The sequence below is a fragment of the Chanodichthys erythropterus genome, chromosome 10 (assembly GCF_024489055.1).
Source record: "Chanodichthys erythropterus isolate Z2021 chromosome 10, ASM2448905v1, whole genome shotgun sequence".
In the NCBI taxonomy this organism is placed as follows: domain Eukaryota; kingdom Metazoa; phylum Chordata; class Actinopteri; order Cypriniformes; family Xenocyprididae; genus Chanodichthys; species Chanodichthys erythropterus.
In genome coordinates, this window is record NC_090230.1 from 31,346,289 (window position 1) to 31,368,056 (window position 21,768).

At 36.6% G+C, this 21,768-nt stretch overlaps 1 protein-coding gene across 7 annotated transcripts in view; it reads left to right on the forward strand.

Annotated features, from left to right (window-relative positions):
* The window catches only part of LOC137028485 (3',5'-cyclic-AMP phosphodiesterase 4D-like), a 279,536-nt gene that overhangs the window by 213,695 nt on the left and 44,073 nt on the right, over positions 1-21,768 (forward strand). For 2 of the 7 annotated variants that reach the window (XM_067397315.1, XM_067397318.1), the window contains 2 exons: positions 16,883-17,074; positions 19,287-19,349. In XM_067397315.1, the coding sequence (XP_067253416.1) occupies positions 16,883-17,074; positions 19,287-19,349 (255 nt within the window). Of the gene's footprint in view, positions 1-751; positions 908-6,969; positions 7,542-16,882; positions 17,075-19,286; positions 19,350-21,768 lie in introns of those variants that run through there. The other 5 variants (XM_067397316.1, XM_067397320.1, XM_067397317.1 and 2 more) reach the window with 4 other exon arrangements.

Below are 21,768 nucleotides of genomic sequence, written 5' to 3' on the forward strand. Positions count from 1 at the left end.
AATTGTATCTTTTCACAAGACTTGGATTAAACTGCTTGATCCATGTGAATTTGATTTACAGTGCCTTTATAAACTTTTTTAAGTTTTGGTTGCCTACACTGTAAAAAATCTTACTTGGTTGCCTTAAAATTTTGAGTTCATTGAAATGATTGAGTTCATACAATAAAGGCGATTGTTTTTATCAACAGAAACCCAAAATATGATGTTATCTGAACCACATTAGTTATCCAAGTTGATTTGACAAAAGAAAAAAAAGTTGTGATACCAAATCACAAAAATAATCCTTTAGGGTGTAGAGGGCCAGAAAGCTCTCAGGTTTCATTAAAAATTTCTCAATTTGTGTTTTGAAGATTAAACGAATGGGTTTGAGAGCTGAATAATGACACTATTGTGTTTTTCTAGTTTAGGTTAGAAGTTTGCATCGTTTCAGTTATTTTCCTGTTTATTATTGTGAAGCTGCTTTGAAACAATCTTTTTGTATGAAGCTTATTATGTAATGTATTGCGCTCATGTATTACGGCAATACATTAAAATAATATGCAATATGAACTATCCCTTTAAAGAAGAGGTGGGTTGTCAAATGCAGGGTACATGAGGATCTGGTGCTGTACTTTAAGGGAAAGCCCGAGGTAAGAGTAGCCCTCGCGTTTGGACTCTGTGTCCCTAAATGCTAATCAGATTACCAGAAGGGGAGGAGCCAGGGTTAACGGAGGCCACATGAAGACGCGAAGGGGAGGAGATTGTGCAACTCAAACTCAGTCCAGGAAACACTTGACATCACAAGACGAGGCTCTAGCTCAGACGTAACCTTGATGGACTTACAGAACGACTATACGGGTGACTTCATCGCTCCCGTCCAAGCCGTAACCAGAGGCATGAAACGAAAGCGCCTGCTCAAATCCTACAGGTACAGAACAAGCTCAGAAACTTGACTTGCATACTGGAAGTTTCTTGATCTCACGCTGCCTGACTCTGTGAGATAAGCTGATTCTGGTTTGCTCAAGTGTGTTTTTTCTGTGGCGAGCTGGCAGAAGTTGTGGGTGCTTTGCTGTGAAGTTTGTAGTTTGCATTGAAGCTTTCTGTATATCTCAATCTTCTGGACAGTTCTGGATAGTATTTTCCTTGTCTCAGCAGTGAAATGTCAGGACAGGTGGACTCATCGCTTGCATAAATATTGCTTTACAAAAAAAATTAAAAAAAAAAATTAAATAATTTACTTACTCCAACCAATTGCTTATTATTTTATATTAAAAATTTGATGATGGAGAAAAAAAGGAATCATATTAGCATGTCAAATTTTTGTGTCCGTTGTTTATTACTATTTTTGCAGCTATATATACTGTGTGTGTGTTTTACTATATATATATATATATATATATATATATATATATATATATATATATATATATATATATATTATACATATATATTTCCTCATTATGCTTTGTAAAAAAAATTTTTATTATTTTTGGAAGTCTGATCAAACCTACAGTAAAATATTCAAATATCATTACAATGTAAAATGACTGTTTTCTATTTGAATATATTTTAAAATATATTGTTCTTTTTTTTGCATTTACTATCACTGCACATCAGTTTAGGATGTGGGAAATTGTGTGATATTCATTTTGAAAGAGGAAACTGGTTTTGGCCCAGTATGTTGATAAATTGCCCTGATGCTTTTTTTTCAGTTTCCTTCACAAGAAAACCTCAAGTGTTACACCAAAGACGTTATTGATGAAACACATTTCCATTGCATTTAAGCACATCTCACATTTAAGAACAGTTAGAGGATCTCATGCATTTACTAGACAGCTATAGAGCTGCACAATTCTGGATGAATTGAGAATCACAAATGTTTTACATTTATTATTATTATTATTTTCATATAGAGATCGTGATTCTCCCACAACTCTGAACAGACTACTAAACAAAATATCATGCAATTTACTAGAGGTTCTGTCAACATGTTAATTGCTCCAGTCTGTTTAAAAATGTTTAATAATTAGAATGAATTATTTTAAAAACATTTTTAAATTGATGATTCAATGACTCACTCATAAAGACTTCACTTGTTTTATTACTGGATGAAGTAGCGTTTTTAATGAATCTCTTGAGTGAATGATTCAATGACTCACTTATAAATATTTCGCTTGTTTCATTACTGGATGAATCAGTGTTTTTTAACAAATCACTTGAATGAATGATTCAATAACATACATTTTTAAGAGTCACTTGTCGCCACCTACTGGTGTTACAAGGTAATATGTGATACAATCGTTATTTGAACAGTCAAGTTACTTTCAAAAGGTGATTTGCTCTATTTTGATCGCTTACGTAGACATCAGTGTTTATATCCGAGCTATAAACTTTCATCCCAGTACTTCTGTCATAATTTAAATGTTTGTAACACAGAAATAATGATAATGTGTGGATGAAAAGACTGTTTATGAAGCTGTTTCATACCTATTCATGACAATGACTCTCTCTGGATCAGCAGCAGCGCCATCACAGATCTGAATGTATGGTTTTGTCAAAGGTTTAATAGACACAAGCAAATCATTTAAGAATGATTGTAGGGGTGTTTGAGTCGAAATCGCGATCTTTTAACGATTAATTGTGTAGCTCTAGACAGCTAGTTCTGATAAAAACTGTCTAATGAAATATATGGCAGTTTGTGAGATAAATATCAGCTCAGTAACTTTGTTTAAATGTTTCTGAATGAGCTATCATTATTATTATTATTATTACTACTATTATCATCATTATAGTGCACCTTTTGTCAAAAGGTAGAAATTCCTCCGACTAATGAAACAGTTTTATGATTTCTGTATTCTCCACCAGAGGGCGGCCTACCATTTTTCTGCAGCTCTTAATTTGTCCTGTTCTGCTGAGGCTTTGCATCTTTCTCATACACAGCTGTACTTTCAAATCAAGCCTGAGTAAATGCATGCATCTGCTTTTGTTTGGAATGAGTTGAATATATATGTTTAAAACTGTAGTGGCATGAGCAGAAAAGATGGAGCATGTGTGACTGTCATTGCACATGTACTTCCTCTGCAAGGTTCATCAGTTTTTATGTGAAAGCACAATGATGTGTTGCTTGTCAGAAAGACTCAACCCACATGCCACGTACCGCACAAGTGATGAGTGTCATCAGAATGTCATGAGATGCTGTGCTAATATTCTGCACACAATTTTCCATCTGCTTTCAGATAACAATGAGTTTGGTTATTCTAAGTACAGTTGAATGAGATTTTTGTCTTCCCTGTAATACAACTGCTCTCTTCCAGGAAATATGATATTGTTCCAATCACAGTGATGTTAAAAAAATGTTTCCACGAATGATCAGAAGGCAGTGAATGGAAAGATTTGATCAACAATCTGTCCTTTTATGATTGTATCATGACATTAACGTAACTTATCATGAAGTTACATTTAATTTGGCTGGCAGAATGTCTTCAGATTCCATTCCTTATTATTAACACTTTCATAAGTGGTCGTAGATATTGTCATCCTCAGGCTTGTGTTGTCTGTTGTGGCCGGGCCGTGATCATGATGATCGACTTCACACCTCTGCTTTACTAATTGCTTTAATTAGAGCACCTGTCTGCTAGGAATCAGAGTGGACTGTAATGACGGATAGATGTTTAAAGCCACACTCTAAAAATGCTGCGTTGAAAACAGTTGGGTTGAAAATGGACAAACGCGGCAATTGGGTTGTTTAAACCCAGTGAATGGGTGGTTTTAACACAGAGTTTGGGTTGTTTTAACCCAACGAATGAGTGGTTTCAACCTAATGAATGGGTTGTTTTAACCCAGAGTTTGGGTTGTTTTAACCCATCGCTTCGGTTGTTTTAACCCAACGAATGGATTGTTTTAACCCAGTGAATGGGTTGTTTTAACCCATCGATTGGGTTGTTTTAACCCAGAGTTTGGATCGTTTTAACCCAGTGAATGGATTGTTTTAACCCAGTGAATGGGTTGTTTTAACCCATCGATTGGGTTGTTTTAACCCAGAGTTTGGATCGTTTTAACCCAGTGAATGGATTGTTTTAACCCAGTGAATGGATTGTTTTAACCCATCGATTGGGTTGTTTTAACCCAGAGTTTGGATTGTTTTAACCCGACGAATGGATTGTTTTAACCCATCGATTGGGTTGTTTTAACCCAGAGTTTGGGTCGTTTTAACCCAGTGAATGGATTGTTTTAACCCAGTGAATGGGTTGTTTTAACCCATCACTTCGGTTGTTTTAACCCAGCGAATGGATTGTTTTAACCCATCGATTGGGTTGTTTTAACCCAGAGTTTGGATTGTTTTAACCCAACGAATGTATTGTTTTAACCCAGCGATTGGGTGGTTTTAACCCAGTGAATGGATTGTTTTAACCCAGTGAATTTTTTTTAACCCAACAAATGAGTGATTTCAACCTAGTGAATGGGTTGTTTTAACCCAGCGATTGGGTTGTTTTAACCCAGTGAATGGATCGTTTTAACCCAGTGAATGGATTGTTTTAACCCAGTGAATGGATCGTTTTAACCCAGTGAATGGATTGTTTTAACCCATCGATTGGGTTGTTTTAACCCAGTGAATGGATCGTTTTAACCCAGTGAATGGATTGTTTTAACCCAGCAATTGGGTGGTTTTAACCCAGTGAATGGGTTGTTTTAACCCAGCGTTGTTAAATTGTTTGACCCAACCTGCTGGGTAGTTTTATTTTACTCAATTATTGATTAAAAATGACTGTATTGCTTGCTTAAAATGAACTTAAAATATGTTGGAAATGAACATTTATTAATATGTGTAAAACATATTAATTAAACATATAAATTGTTTATTAATAAATAATCATAAATATTATTATTGTTGCCTCTGGTAATTATGTCTGTCTAATTTCTATCCTATTTTGGGTTCATTTCAAGCCAGCCACATGTAATTTTTAATCAAAATTGGTTTAAATAAAACTACCCAGCAGGTTGGGTCAAACATTTAACCCAATTGCTGGGTTTGTCCATTTTCAATGCAAATTGGATAGTTTTTAACCCAGCATTTTTTCGAGTGCAGGAGGAACTTGTGTGGATTTGTGAAGAGTTAAAAAGTGCATGTCGCTGCCTAAATCCTCTGATGTTACACGCTGCTTCATGGATCAGTAAGTCTTTTTATTAGATCAGATACGGTCTGCTGGGCAATATCACTCACACACACTCGCATGTAAGGAAATTCAATTGCATTCCCATATCTAAGAGTGCCAGTAAGAGCATCTCGAGTTCAGCATTGAGGAAGCTGAAGTGTGCAATAAAGCACATCATGCAGAATACAGACACACAAATTCACAAAAATAAAGTCTTGACGTCATACGTGAACCACAAACATGCCACAAACTTTTTTTCTTCTTTAGAAAACCTTTATTTTTTAAAGTCCCAACCCATTTTTCTTTGTGAAACAGGATGTTCAATGAGAAAAAATGTAGTTGGATGGTCAAAAGTATAGGTGTTGCACATAGCCGATATTAGCTAAAATGTTCCTAAACAGCTACATTTAGCTGTTGGTTAAACTGATCCAATATTATTGGATGCAAGTTATTTTATTTTGATTAAACATTTGATTAAGACACTTTACTTACAGCCATTATGTATAATGAATTATAAAAGTATTTTTAATGCATTAATTATGCCTTTTAATGCTCTTTATATGATTTTATTAGTATTTGTAACCACAGTTATAATACATTATAATACTTATTGTTGCAACTTTAGAAAGTATAATGCATTAAAACACATGACAAACAACCAATTTCAGAATCTGCTATTGTAATGCATTTAAACTTTGGTTGGAATCATTTATGAAAACATACAGTATAATGCATTATAATGTGCATTATGAAAACCTGCATATATACATAAAGGCTTTCAAAGTGTTATTTTTTTTCCAAAAATGCATAATTAGGTAACCTACAGTCTCAGATTTTTCTTTTCATCACACAATTCTGACTTTTCCCCCTCAGAATTGAGATATTGCAAGTTACAAAGTCTGAATTGTGAGATATACTCCCAAACTCTGAGAAAAAAAAATCACAATTACCTTTTTTATTTTATTATTCCATAGTGGAACAAGCTTCCATTTTCCCTGATGAATTATGCACATTAATACCAGGAACATATATTGAAAAAACCGGCGACAGCTCTGTGGAGTCCATTCAAGCTTTCAGAAACACCTCCATATCTCCTGACTCCTGTCAGGACCGTCATTCACACTCCAGCTCTTCTCCTCCTTTATCGCTTTCCCATGAGAGGCTCGTTCTTTCTCACACGCTTTCCTTTTTTTATACCATGTCTTTTCTCCTCTCACATGGAACCACAAAGAACACCCTAGCAACCAAATAGCAACACCCTAGCAACCACACAGAGCAACCTTGCATTGTGGGAATTGTCTAAAATTCCAGGAATCAGACTGCTTCACAAACGAGGGTCAATTCAATGCTGGATTTGCACAAAAGATTAATAGGACGGCACATGCTAGTGGATGAGTTGATTCCACATAAATTTATCCACTAATCATTCAGAAACGTCTAAAAGTTGTAACTTCTTCCTGAGTCTCTCCACCAGTGTCGACTCCGGTTTGAACAATGTAATTCTGAACACTGTCATCATTTTGGCTGCGTGAGATTCTCCAGCTTTGTTGTTCTTGAGCTGTTAAAGCTCCGCCCTCTTCTGGAATGGGGGCGGGAGCAGCAGCTCATTTGCATTTAAAGGGACACACACATAAACGGCGTGTTTTTGCTCACACCCAAATAGGGGCAAATTTAACAAGCTATAATAAATGATCTGTGGGGGATTTTGAGCTGAAACTTCACAGACACATTCTGTAGAGATCAGAGACTTATATTACATCTGATAATTAGTTCAGTCTGAGCACAGTTTGAGGTCTTTTTTGAAATTCTAGAGGCACGTGAGAAACGTGAGAAGCAGGAGGTCTCAATTTGTTCTCTATGTTGGAGAATGAAATGAGATGCTAAACAGATCTCATTGTGTTTTTTCTCTCCCTTGGGTGGTGTTTTTTGTTGTCTCGTCATGGTTGGCGTGTGTGTGTGTGTCCTCCATGCCTCTGAGAAGTGGGCTCTGACGCTGTCACCAGCTGCATTTCCACCCCCTCCACTCCCTAAAGCCGTCCGCTCTGGTTCCCTCGCTGAGATACGGCACAAACACACACACACAGGACCCTGAGGGTTTATCCCTCCTCACACACACACACACACACACACACACTCCCACTGCTAGGCCACTGCAACCCAGTGAAAAGAAAGTAGAGGAGGACTGGAAACGTGATACACACTCCGGCTTACTTCCCCTGCAGACACAGAGAGACACATAGTTTGAGCACAGAGCTGGATTATCTGGAGAACATGTCCATCACGGAGCAGGACGGACTCTGACGAGGTCTAGAGAAAACCGAGAGACGACAGAACACGTTTCGCCATGAGTATCGTTATGAAACCGCGCTCACGTTCCACCAGCTCTCTCAGGAACACGGAGGGAATCTGGTAAAGTTTTTCTCATTCTGGCTCTCTGGCGGCTCACAGGCATGCGGCATGCGTTCAGACCCTGCTTACTACTGAGTGTGGACAATGTCATCTCATAGTTTGGTGTCTACCACAGACTACTTTATATTAATATTATAGTTATTATTTTGGTATGCACCCACATAGGAATTCAAGGCTGATACTGATAGCTAATTGTTTTTTACTATGTCCAGTAACTTAAATTATGGCTGAAGCTGTTTTAGATCCAAACTCTTTTCATATATATGTATATATACATATGTACATGTATGTAAATATGTATATATGGTTGACGGAGACAATTTGAATATATATATATATATATATATATATATATATATATATATATATATATATATATATATATATATATATATATATATATAACATTAACAAAGATTAATAAAACATTAATAAATGCGGTCTAAGTGCAGAACATTGATATTTCATTAATAGTTAATGTTAATTAATGAATTATTTAACTAATGTTAACTAATGAACCTTATTGTAAAGTGCTACCTATATATATATATAATATTTTATTATAAGAATATTACATATATGTGTAATTCAAAAGTATTTTAATTTATTTTATAATTAAAAGTATTTTTACGTATTTTTGCTTTTTTATAATATTATCTAATTCATTATTATCAAATATCAAAATATATTCGTAAATATTTTTTATTTTTTGGCATATTTTGATAGTATCTAAATTATTTTGCAACTAAAGAATATTATATATGTACTTCAGAAGTATTTTTAATATTTTTGTTTATTTTTAAAAATTAATATTATATATATCAAAATATATTCAAAATATTTTTAATAGTATCTAAATTTTTTTATAACTAAAGAATATTATATGTAATTCATTTATTTTTAATAGTATCTATATTATTTTACAAAAATAATAATTATATATATATATATTCAAAAATATTTTTGGCATAATTTGATAGTATCTAAATTATTTTGCAACTAATGAATATTATATATATGTACTTAAAGTATTTTTTATATTTTTGTGTATAGTCACCATTTGATTATTAATGACTACTTTTTGTGTTAATGACTCTTCAAACACTGTGTTCCTATAATGTGGTTAAATATTTTGTCAGCATGAAACCCACGTTACATTTGTAACCTATTTCTGCGTAAAACAGGATATTTAACAAGAAAATCTGTAGGACGAGACCTATTTTATCTATCTGGAATTGACTGCGTTGTAAAAAGAGGGCGTTACATACCAGAATGGAGTCAAGTTGAAAAACAAGGGTTCGGTGACGTCAGCCGAAAAGGAAAGTTGTTCAAAGTTTTTGTTGTTATATGGAATAACATGCACTAATGAATCGCCCACAATACATGTATAAATGAATTTCTGTCATTTCTAGTTGACACTGCTAGTTCTGGTGTGTTTGTTGTTGGCTGACATCACTGTGGCATTAGTGCAGTGTAAAAATATCTTTGCCCATAAAAGATGTGAATCTTTTCCCAGCGTTGACCACTGGTCCTTCGCGCTTTCATTATCCTGTCAGTTGGGAGCTTGAGTCAAATTTCAGATGTGCCATTAGAGACCATTCACAACACAAGAGACCACAATAGCTCACGCATTCCTGCACCAGAATAAACATCTCAGCAGTTATTATCCTGCAATACGGCACAATATGCATCATTACTGCAGGATAATACTCGTCTTGAAACAATAAGGTGACTCTTCTACTATGGGTATGTTGCAGGAGCGTATTAAAGAACAGATGCCCCATCATGCTCCAGTGCTCGTCTCTTTCTCCTCTCGCCTCACACCGTCAGCCTGCTCTGACCTGGAAACCTGCGGCAGGCCGCACTGCACGCGCTCAGAAAGACGTGCATCCTGTCGCCTCGTGGCACGTCACCAAACGACTTCTCTCCCCCTTTGTCTCTCTGGACTCTGTCTCCTGCCTGCGATCTATCTGGGGACGACCTCTGCCAAAATAGGCCAAGGGCATCTCTCCTTCTCTCTCTTCCCGTGCGTCTTCGGCACCTTTATAAATAAACTCATTGTCGTCCATGTGCCTGCAGTTGACGGTCAGGCCAATTAGAGAGGGCCCTGTTGGAGCCCTGGGCCCCCGTCGTGCGTCAGCCTCTCAGAGACGGGGCCCCGGTGGACAGATACCTGCCAGCGCACCCCAAACATAGCCGACCCGCGTGCTTTAAATGGGAAGAGGTGCAGCTGCTCTGTGACGCTGCGGCTCACGTGACGGAGCTCGGGGTCTTTGATGCGAGCCGCGTGTGATGTTAAGCCTTCGGCGTGACGTCTGGTGAAGCAGATCGGATGTGTCAGGTCGGCCTGCTGGATGAAGGAGTTTTCAAGAGTGTGTTGTGCTGCTGTATGTGTTAGGGGCCGTTTACACAAAACACGTTTCCCGTTCCAATGCAATGTTTTTCCATTGTTTTTCAATGTAAACGCGCTAGACAGATGTGTTTGACCGCTGTGCTTGTATTATTTTTCACTAGGGTAGATGTCACACTTTTTTCCGCTCCGCTGACCTTTGTCTCGAATTTATTTTTATTATTATATTTAAAGTGATAGTTCACCCCCAAAATGGAAGTTGTCATCATTTATTGTATTTTACAGAAAATAAGTCACACGTTACTATAAGTTGCACTGGCTCGAAACTGCATTGTTTAGAGAAAGAGAGAAAAAAAAGATTCAGTCTTATTTTAATATTGTATATAAACTATTATATTTTTTATTAAAGGATTATTAGTTCACTCAAAATTACAATAATGTCATTTATTTCTCACCCTCATGTCGTTTCACACCTGTAAGACCTTCTTCAGAACACAAATTAAGATATTTTTGATGAAATCCGATGGCTCAGTGAGGTCTGAGCAATGACATTTCCTCTCTCAAGATCCATTAATGTACTAAAACATATTTAAATCAGTTCATGTGATTACAGTGGTTCAATATTAATATTATAAAGCGATGAGAATATTTTTTGTGCACCAAAAAAAACCAAAATAACGACTTATATAGTGATGGCCGATTTCAAAACACTGCTTCAGGAAGCTTCGGAGCGTTGTGAATCTTTTGTGTCGAATCATGATTCGGATCATGTGCCAAACCGCCAAACTGCTGAAATCACATGACTTTGGCGCTCCGAACCGCTGATTCGACACAGAAGATTCATAATATATGACATTATTTTCATTTTTGGGTGAACTAACCCTTTTATTATTATTTTGAATTAGCTTTTATTTTTATATTTTCAGTTTAAATTCATTTTAATTTTAGTTTAATTTTTAGTAATTTTGTTATGTGTTTTTGTCATTTTTATTTATTTATTTCCAGTAAGGTTAGTCATTTTAAATTTATTTTAGTTAGTTGCCATGGCAAAATTTATAATTTTTGTTTAGTTTAAGTTTTTCATCTCATATTTGTTTTATTTTATTTATTTCAATTAACAATTTCAATTGTGTTTAATAACTTTAATTAACAATAATAACCCTGGTTGCATCGGTTTATAAGTCACTTTTATTATAAGTAATTTTATAAGTAAATTTAGAAGTCATTTTATTATTTAATTCAGAAATGCGGTGAAATAATGTTTAAACTTATTTAAATTTAAACAAATAAATTTGCACAAAGTCCCCACAACTTTTCAGATGAAAAGAAAAAACACAACTTATATTCCGGAAAATGCGGTACTGGTGGTTTTTTTTTGTATGTGTGTAAATATTCTACAAAATACCTGTTCCACAGAAAAATGAGTGTCATACAGTATGTCATGAATAAATGATGACAGAATTTTTAAGAAAGTAGCAAATATGATACAGCTGTCTTTCATTCAGAAACATTCCCATAGATGGACACTGGTGATGCTTTTGCAAATAAATAAATTCTTAAATAAATTCATCAGAGCATGTTAATATAAAAAAATAAAAATAAAAGATTTTCCACTGCTGTGGCCAAGGGTCTGAGGTTGGAAAAAATGACATAACCAATAATATCACAGCTGACATGTTTTACTTTTCACAGTATAATCAGATCTGAATGATAAAATCAAGTTATTTCCTGCTTTCTCTAGGAGAAGAGTCATATTACTGAAATGAGATGAGTTGTGAGTGATGCTTCATGTAAATGCGCCAAACCATGCATGTTTGTGGTTAATGTGCCTAATCAAATGTTCATTTAATATCCTGTAGTGCTCAATTTGTTTCCAATCCACACAGTAGTTTGACATCACAGTGAGTTTTGACGTTTAGTGTGCATTCCCATGGTGACCGTCCAAGACAAACAGCCTCCGGACAGGTTTCGATGTATTCTCACAATGTTGCGGGTTGGTTATTAGAGTTGGCGGTGAAGTAATACGGTATATCCGTTCTGTCCCTCCAGCGCTCCTCTGGAGGACGTATCACAATACACTACTCCGACAGTATCGGCTAAGGCTCAGGTATCTTTACGCTCCCGTGCAGAAGTGCATTAGGATGATAACGTGCTAATGGAGCTGGTGTAATACTGTGGCTTTCGTCACAAATCTGAGGTCAGAACGGGCCAAATCCCACTGTAGTACAGAACACGTCCCAGTGCGGGAGAACATCCCACGGAGAAGCTAAAAGCAGCCGGTTTTCCAGTGTCCCAAATGTCTCATTTGCTGTGCGTCACTAGACATCAAGGGGTTTACTTGGTGATGTTCACCATGCTGGTGCATTTGAGAGTCCCTGAACTCTTATTTTTGTCGTATTACATGAGCAAATGTTTGGTGTTACGTTGGAGTACAGCACGAGAAGGTCAGCAGACATGTCAGGCATGTGAAAATGATAAAGGGTAGGGTCTTGATAGTAATGTGACAGGTGAAAACATGTAGCAAAGACTTGAGGGGCTTGACGCTGAAGGATCTGGCTGCAGAACAAGAGCTCATTGATTTCTGCTTCTCTCTTCAAGGTCAGTCAGTCAGAGCTTTGAGGATCTTGGATGTCAAGCGATGTCGGGATTTCAGAACATTTAGAATTGAACTAAGAATGCCTTTTAATTCCATTTTAATTCCTGAATTTGAATCAAATTTGAATCAGGATTGCAGAATTGCAATGTTAATGTAAGGAAGTAGAATTAAAAACGTTTAAAATAAAACTCATATAACTGAACTTTTCAAGAAGAAAATCACGAGTTTGTCAAGACAAACTTCAAATCTTAACTTTTTAAAACTTCAACATGGCTTTGTTTTTGAAGAAATTTTGGATAGATAGATAGATAGATAGATAGATAGATAGATAGATAGATAGATAGATAGATAGATAGATAGATAGATAGATAGATAGATAGATAGATAGATAGATAGAAGGTCAGATGGACAGATTGATAGATGGATAGACAGACAGATACATGGATGGATGGATGGATGGATGGAAGGGGAAATGGACGGATAGATGAATAGACAGACAGATGGATAGATAGATAGATAGATAGATAGATAGATAGATAGATAGATAGATAGATAGATAGATAGATAGATAGATAGATAGATAGATAGATAGATAGATAGATAGATAGATAGATAGATAGATAGATAGATAGATAGATATGCACAGGTCGCACATGCAAGTTTAATTTTTGCAGTAATTCGTTTGGGTGGCAACTGTCCTCTGGGGGCATCGATTCCCAAGGTAGTCAAAGAAAAATTGCATAAACCGAACAGACCAGTCTATAGATAGATAGATAGATAGATAGATAGAAGGGCAGACAGACGGATAGATAGATGGATAGACGGACAGATGGATAGATGGATAGATAGATAGATAGATAGATAGATAGATAGATAGATAGATAGATAGATAGATAGATAGATAGAAGGGCAGACAGACGGATAGATAGATGGATAGATGGACAGATGGATGGATGGATAGATAGATAGACAGACAGACGGATAGATAGATGTATAGACTAACGGATACGTGGATGGATGGATGGATGGATGGATGGATGGGCAGATGGACAGATAGAAGAATAGACGGACAGATGGACAGATAGATAGATAGATAGATAGATAGATAGATAGATAGATAGATAGATAGATAGATAGATAGATAGATAGATAGATAGAAGAGCAGACGGACAGATGGATAGATGGACAGAATAGAATGATAGATTAAATGATTGTTATTTAATTCTTTATATTTGATTGTATTCAGTAATTGTTCAGGCTTGTGAGTTTTGCTCAACTTTGTCTCAACCACAGCGATGCAAAAGTGGCCAAATGTGAAACAGGAAGGAACAGACGCGTCTTGTTCTCAGACCTCAAAGCAAGTCTTTCAAAACATTCTCTGGTTTCGAAGCTTTAAGGACGAGGAAAGAGCACTTTCAGCTCAGATCAAGTTACAGGACGATTTCTCTCTGTTTAGCAGGTTGCTATACATCAAACCGTTCATATGTGCTTCAGCAAACATGTTTACATTATTTCCAGCTGTCATTTCTATTCAGACAAGATGATGCGAGTCTGCAGTTGTTTTGCTAACACACAGCGGTCTGGCTTGTGTTAGCGAGCGTACTGTAGGTGCGTTTAGATCTTCACTGAGCTGACGGCTCTCATCCTTTTTAGGAGAGGAATTTCAGCATGTTCCCCCCATTTATCAGAGTATCTCTTTCCCTGCTCATTTTCTTTTTCCACCAGACAGGCCTCATGATTCTTTGGTTTTGGTTTTGAATCTGCTCTTTTGTTTGCCCTGTAAGTGGAGAGGATCTCGTCCACGCGGCAGCGTTACTGTTTCTGCCAGTTTCACCCATTCAGACTTTCTAGGAAATTGCAGCGAATCTCTAAAACAGTCAGAGAGTGAGTCACTGAGGTTTCAGATGAGCTACGCGGGGACGCTCGCGGGGAAACTCAGTCACCTAATGAATCACTGCCTGTGACATCACAAGTACATCACCGTGGCGATTAGCCACCTAACAGCCTCTTAAACACAATGTACGGGATAATGACAGCTAAACCCAGTGACAATGTACACCTGTGCACTAGACGTCACTGGGAGGGAAACCTCACTGCGAGTGTAGGGTCATTATGATAAGCAGCTTTAAGCGTTAGTTAAGGCAATCCCCATGTGTTCACAAACATGCTTCATTAATGCTCAGATCTGTGAGGTGGTGAACAACGCCCCCTACAGGTCATTAGTGCAAGAGTTTCACTCATATTTGCAACTAAAAATAGATGAAATATATCTTAGATGGTATAATAAACATCTAAATGATTATTTAAAGAGCTCTTAAATTTTGAGACGGAAAACCAGGAAGTCTGATGTGAGTATTAAACTTCAAAAGGCTACGATTTATTAAAAAATATGAGTACTGCACGTTTCAGTCAAAGCGAGGCGCAGTTACGCATTCTATAGACCAGTTTGGAGTGGACATCACAGTTACGTCACTGCGCATGCATAGTGATGGCAGAAAAATAGAGGTAACATGTGGACGAATATGGGCAAAATCCACAGAATAAGAGAAAAAAAAATTTCTATAGTCTTCATTTCTATAGAATACCGTCATTGAAGACGCCCTTTGAAGCTAAACGCAGACATTTATGTTGTAAGTCACAGCCTGGACTGTTGAAACGTGCAATGATTTGTTTACTATTAAAGCATAAATTTGATGTAAACTGGATATTCACAATTCAAAATTCAGTTTGTATCAGATTCTAACGGGGAAAAGGTCAGAATCGCAGGATATAAACTCGCAATTCTGAGGAAAAAAAGACAGAATGATGAGTATATCTCACAGTTCTCTTTTTCTTTCTAAGAATTGTGGGATCTGCGAGAAAAAAAAGTCATAATTGTGAGATATAAACTCGAATTTATTATTTTTTTTTATTCTTTTATTCTGTGGCTTCCACAGACTGCTACTGCAGAACTGTCATTTTCTGCCACCAGGTAGGCTCCGCCCACAAAAACATCATCGCTGTTTGCAAACACAATATATAGGTTCGCTGTTTCAGAGCAGTTTGCAATCGATGAATCTTGCCCATTAACGTCAAACGATTGCTTATATACTGGTGGCGAATTATGTCAATGTTTATATTGTAATATGTTGTAGATGGTTGTAAAGCCGAAAGTATAGTTCACTTTTTACGCGTACGCGAGGGTTAGTATAGCGTGCACGTGATGTGAATTCCGTCATCAGAAGAGTACGCGCACCGCGGGATTTTTGTAACCGCGCGTACTTGTATGCACAGGTCGCACATGCAAGTTTAATTTTTGCAGTAATTCGTTTGGGTGGCAACTGTCCTCTGGGGGCGTCGATTCCCAAGGTAGTCAAAGAAAAATTGCATAAACCGAACAGACCGGAAGGAACACATGCAAGCTACAGCGACATTTGAGGCCTATATAGGCGAGAGATTGTGTGAAAAAAGTACCCTCATTTATACAACTCTAGCATGAAAGAAGACAAAGATGTTTACATGGGTTGTAACTCGTGGAGAGAGATTGCTCAAAATTGTGCATGTGTCGAACGCATGTGTATAATTAAGTCCTGCATTATTCATGTTTTTTTGTTTTTTTCCCAGGTTATTCTTGGTATTTTCATTACACAAACTGTAACTAGGATTGAATTCAATGTAAACTCTTGTATTTTCTGTCACAGGAAGGAAAGACATCACATTTGTTTCATCACTATTGTTCTCTTGCATACTTATTATTATTATTCCGTACAAAACTTTGATGCGCTTCTCCTCCCACACTGTTTGACCCATGAATGAGGTGTCAAATCATGTGGATTATTGAGGAGAGGTGTGCTTTGACTTCTGTAAGCGACCGGGTGTACGGTGTTAATAAATCCCATAGACTTAACATTGTGACAAACTTTGGCGAGTCATAGCTCCCAGCGAGGATTTCGTGGGAACATGTGGGTTACCACATTTGAAGAAGCTGGCAGGCTCTATAAGAAAATACCTCGCAATGGGGTTTAAGTTGTACCCCCGGGGCACAAGAGCTGCTCAAAGTTGCCCCAAAGACATACTATGGTAAAGGGAATGCCCATTGCGTTACATGTTTTTCCTACTATGGTAAATTGCATAGGGATTTTGTATTGAACAAAACTCTGGATCACGATATCATAGAGACAAGGGGGTGGGCTCATTTTACTCAGGCAACCAATCAGTCTCTCAGGGTCTTTGTGAAGCTATCTAGCCACGCCCTAGCAACCATTTAGAGCACCCTAGCAACAAGTTCCATAGACTTCCATTGAAAAAGATCAAAGGAATATCTTTGGATAGAAGCGTCATAGAAACAGAAAGGTGGTCTCGTTTGACTCAGGGCAGCAAACAGTTCCATAACACATGCTTTCTCTTCCTCTACAGCTTTGATGTGGACAATGGCACGTCGTCAGGACGGAGTCCCCTGGATCCCATGACGAGTCCGGGTTCAGGCCTGATCATTCAGGCCAACTTTGTACACAGCCAGCGGAGGGAATCCTTCCTCTACCGCTCTGACAGTGACTATGACCTGTCGCCGAAGTCCATGTCCCGAAACTCCTCCATCGCCAGTGACATGTGAGTACTCCAACCATTTAAAATGTGCCATTCTCCCATTATCCTTTGCTTTATTTTAGGTCAGTTGAGTTTTCTTTTATGTGGACACGCCACACTAAAAATAAGATGCTTGTGTTGCGATTCATCATAATTTCATTTGCCCATGCAGATATAAAAACACCCATTTCTTATAGTTTTCATGCTTAGTAACCAATAGAAAAAAGGTAAAGAATAGTGATTTCATTTGATTTTACTTCTTAAAACAAAAAGTTCTACAGGTCGAAAAAGGCCGATTAACCAAACCCAAATTATGCTAATTTGAATCAGACCCACATAAACATTTACCTCTCATCCATTGATGACATTGATGGTTCACTGTTGTTTGAGTGTGTGCGTATGTGTGTGTTTGCCCTCAATTCACATGACCCTCTTATGTTTACTTTAGTCTTTCTCTCTCTGTCTAATTTCAATCAGGAAAACAAAAGTCTTTATGAACACTATCATTTAAAGTTCGGGGTCAGTAAGATTTTAAGACATTTACAAAATATTGTTAATACAAATAAATGCTGTTCTTTCTGTTCATCAGAGAATTATGATAAAAATGTATCACTGTATATCATTGATCATTTCATTGATAATAATCAGAAATGTTTCTTGAGCATCAAATCATCATATTAAAATGATTTCTGAAGGATCATGTGACAATGAAGACTGGAGTAATGATGCTGAAAATTCAGCTTTGATCACAGGATATAAATTACACTTTACTATATATTCACTTAGAAAACAGTTATTTTAAATTGTAAAAATATTTCACTATTTTTACAGTATTTTTTAAATAAATGCAGCCTTGGTGAGCAGAAGAGACTTCTTTTCAAAAATATTAGAAAGTTTTACCGACCCCAAACCTTTGAACGCTTGTGTAAATATGGCATTAAAGGAATATTTCAGGTAGAAAACTACATGTTGTTCCAAATGTATGACTTTTTTTTCCAATTCAGTGGGTCTATGGCAGATATAAATCTCTGAAAATTGAAGAATTTGAGAGCTATGGTGAAATTGTTTTGGACTAAAAGTCTAAAAGACTTATAAAGCCATAGTGTTAGTGTCTTTTTTCTTCTTTTGAGAGTTTAGTAGCCACAGTTCACTTCACATTTCCTGATAATTTACTCACCTCCATGTCATCCAAGATATTCATGTCTTTATTTCTTCAGTCAAAAAGAAATGAAGGTTTTTCAGGAAAACATTCCAGGATTTTCCTCCATATAGTGGACTTCACTGGGGTACAACGGGTTCAAATGTCAGTTTCAGTGCAGCTTCAAAGAGCTCTACATGATCCCAGACGAGGAATAAGAGTCTTATCCAGTAAAATGATCGCTCATTTTCTAAAAAATAAATAAAAATTACATACTTTTTAACCACAAACGCTCGTGTTGCACTGCTCTGTGATGCGCCACGCATGACGTAATCATGTTGGAAAGGTCACAGAAGTACTGATCCAGTGTTTACAAAGTGAACATGCAAAGATCAAGTCAAACGGCCTTTACAAAAAATAGTAAAACAACGATATCGGACGATTTTGAAGTTGGAGGAGAAAATGAGTTTTTCACCCTACAACGATATTTCCGCATACGTCATGCATAACCTTTCCAATGTGATTATGTAATGTGTGGTGCAACGCAGAGCAGTGCAAGACGAGCATTTGTTGTTTAAAAGTATATAATTTTTATTTATTTTTTAGAAAATGAGCGATCATTTTACTGGATAAGACTCTTATTCCTCGTCTGGGATCATGTAGAGCTCTTTGAATCTGCACTGAAACTGACATTTGAACCCGTTGAACCCCAGTGAAGTCCCCTATATGGAGAAAAATCCTGGAATGTTTTCTTCGATTTCTTTTCAACTGAAGAAAGAAAGACATGAACATCTTGGATGACATGGGGGTGAGGAAATTATCAGGAAATTTGAATTCTGAACTAATCCTTTAATCATCAAGTTTAGAATGACATGAAGGTGAGTAGATGATTTTTGGATGAACTATTTCATTAATAAAGCCACTGAAGAACCTGAGAGACTCTTTAGCGGATCACTGACCTCTTTAGAGACACGGTCATTTATAACAGCTACTTCACAAACCACAAAGGTAGAAGAAGCAACGTGTGTGATACACTCTGTATGAGTGTGTATGTGTGTGTGTGTGTGTTTGTCTGACAAACTGTGTCCTTATCGATAGGAATAACCACCTGCCGAGACCAGGCCTGGTCTCTCGGAGATCTGAGCCGGTTATTAGTGGAAAGTAAGTTCTGGTTCTGGCTCGCCTGTCCTAACGGCAGCTCCTGGCCTTGTTCTTCCTCAAGGAATGCTCTTGCTTGTCTAATTTGCATCACCTTGCTTCACCCGTAGACGCGAGCATCACGGTCTCACATGCATTGAGATCCCTCACCTACACCCTCACCTTTTAATGAACAGAATGACAACCAAATCGACCTGGCATGCAAACCTCAAGGCTTCAGTTTCCAGGTTGATTTGATTGGTTGAAGATTCTGGGCATTAAAACCTTTGTGTGTCGTAAGAGCGTAGGGGAACGTTATGAAAGATATCGCATGGAGAAGACGGATGAGTTCGGATGACATGTCGCTTGTGGCTTGGATGTGTGTGAGTGCGTGTTTGTCAGTCTCCATCTTTGCCATGGTCCCGCATTGCATGTGACACTGATAACAGCAGTTTAGAGGTGCACATGTGACTATTATTATTATTATTTCCTCCAATGCATACGCTCTATTGTGTCGCGTAATTTAATGTTCCTCAGCAGATTGATCTAATAAGCAAATAAAATGCTGAACATTCAATAGAAATAGATGGTTTGTAAAGCTTTACGTCAAATTCTGAAATTGATGAATTAGATTTTGGACTAGTCATCACATTTAAACAGAAGCAAATACATCAGTATCTCGAAATGATCACAAGTATAAACTATTGCCATATGCTCACAATGCTTTTAGGAAACACAACCCTGCTCTTTCGTTGCATTGAAACCCAGTGACCTGCCTAATGCCTACATAGGGAGCTGCCTTCTTAGACAGCATCTTAGCTGACCCTGATTTAGAACGCTTTACAATGTTTTATATGTGAATTCACAGTTGATTTCTGTATAAAATAGCATTTTAATACCAAGCTATTAATTCTATGTTCTAATAAGCATACATATAAATAGTGTAAAATATTGGAGTATTATTTTATATTAATGTGTAAAATAATATAACTTTTGTGTTATACTTATTTAATTATATATTATTTTATAATTATAGTAAACATGTTTTATTATTTGTATAAAAAATATTAATAATTTTATATTTTAAAATGAGTAATATTTAATAATTAGTAATATTTTATAATTGTTTTATTATCAATATTTTATGTATTTAATTATATATTATTTTAAACATTTCTTATTGTTTTTAGGGATGTCCCGATCACGTGTTTTTGCCCTCGAGTCCAAGTCCGAGTCATTTGATTTTGAGTATCTGCCGATACCGAGTCCCGATCCGATACTTAATAGCCTACGTAAAAAAGAATAAAGAAGAGCGAAAAACAGATCCAGGATCAGTGCTTTTCAGGTTTTTCAGGTATCTAACAGTTTTCAAATAGTAATCAAATATTAAATATCACTGCATATTATCTTTACTGTATAAAATAAATAAAGATTAATCATTATTGAAGTTACAAAAACTATTCAGTTAAGAGCAGTGAGTGATTTCTTTGTTATTTGTTGTTTGATTTAACATTAAATACAGGCAGCAGGAATAGTTGTTTTCCCTTTAAGACATGCACGATCCAGTACTGTTACACATGCGCTGTCTTTCTCGACTAATATACGTTCACTTAAGACATAACCGACTATGTTTGCTAGGATGCTCGCTAGGACGGGCATGTTGACATAATTTTTGTATGAATGTGGCCGCCGAAGCGCAAGACTTGAAAGAGAATGAGTTAGTCTAAAAACAGACAGCAACGTGTGCTGTTCAGTTCTCACCTGCGCTCGTGCGCTATCAACACCCGGGTGATGACGGCGTAAATGACTGGACATTACAGCAGACGGCACTCGCTGTTAACAGTTTACAAAGAGTGACTGTTTTGTCCACGCTTTCTGATTATCGTTGTTGTAACGTTTTGTGCATCCATCGACTGAAACATACATTATCTGAACTCTGTCTGTTTTCCCCGTTGCTATTTTAAACAAACCACATTAACCAATAGATGCGTCGTCATTCGAGATGGACCGCGGTGCAAGTGCGGTCCGTAAGTGGAGAACCGTATGGTTAGATTTTTTTACCGAGAACCGTTGCACCCCTAATACATATATATCCGAGTCCTGATCGGGAGGTAACATCCGATTCCGATCGAGTCTGAAACCACGTGATCGGGCCCGATTTCCGATCGCGTGATCGGATCTGGACATCCCTAATTGTTTTTACAAAAATATTAATAATTTTATATTTTATAATTATTTTATTAGTAATATTTTATGTATATAAATTTACTTATAGTACTTTATATTTTTATAAAAAAAATTATTTTTTATTTTATAATTAATTATTACAAATATTATTATCTTTTCAGTATTTAACGGGATGTGTTTATAATTATCATTTCTCTTTTTTTATGGATCCCTGTGCATTGCATGTATTCTAATTTTGCCAAAATAAAAAAAAAGT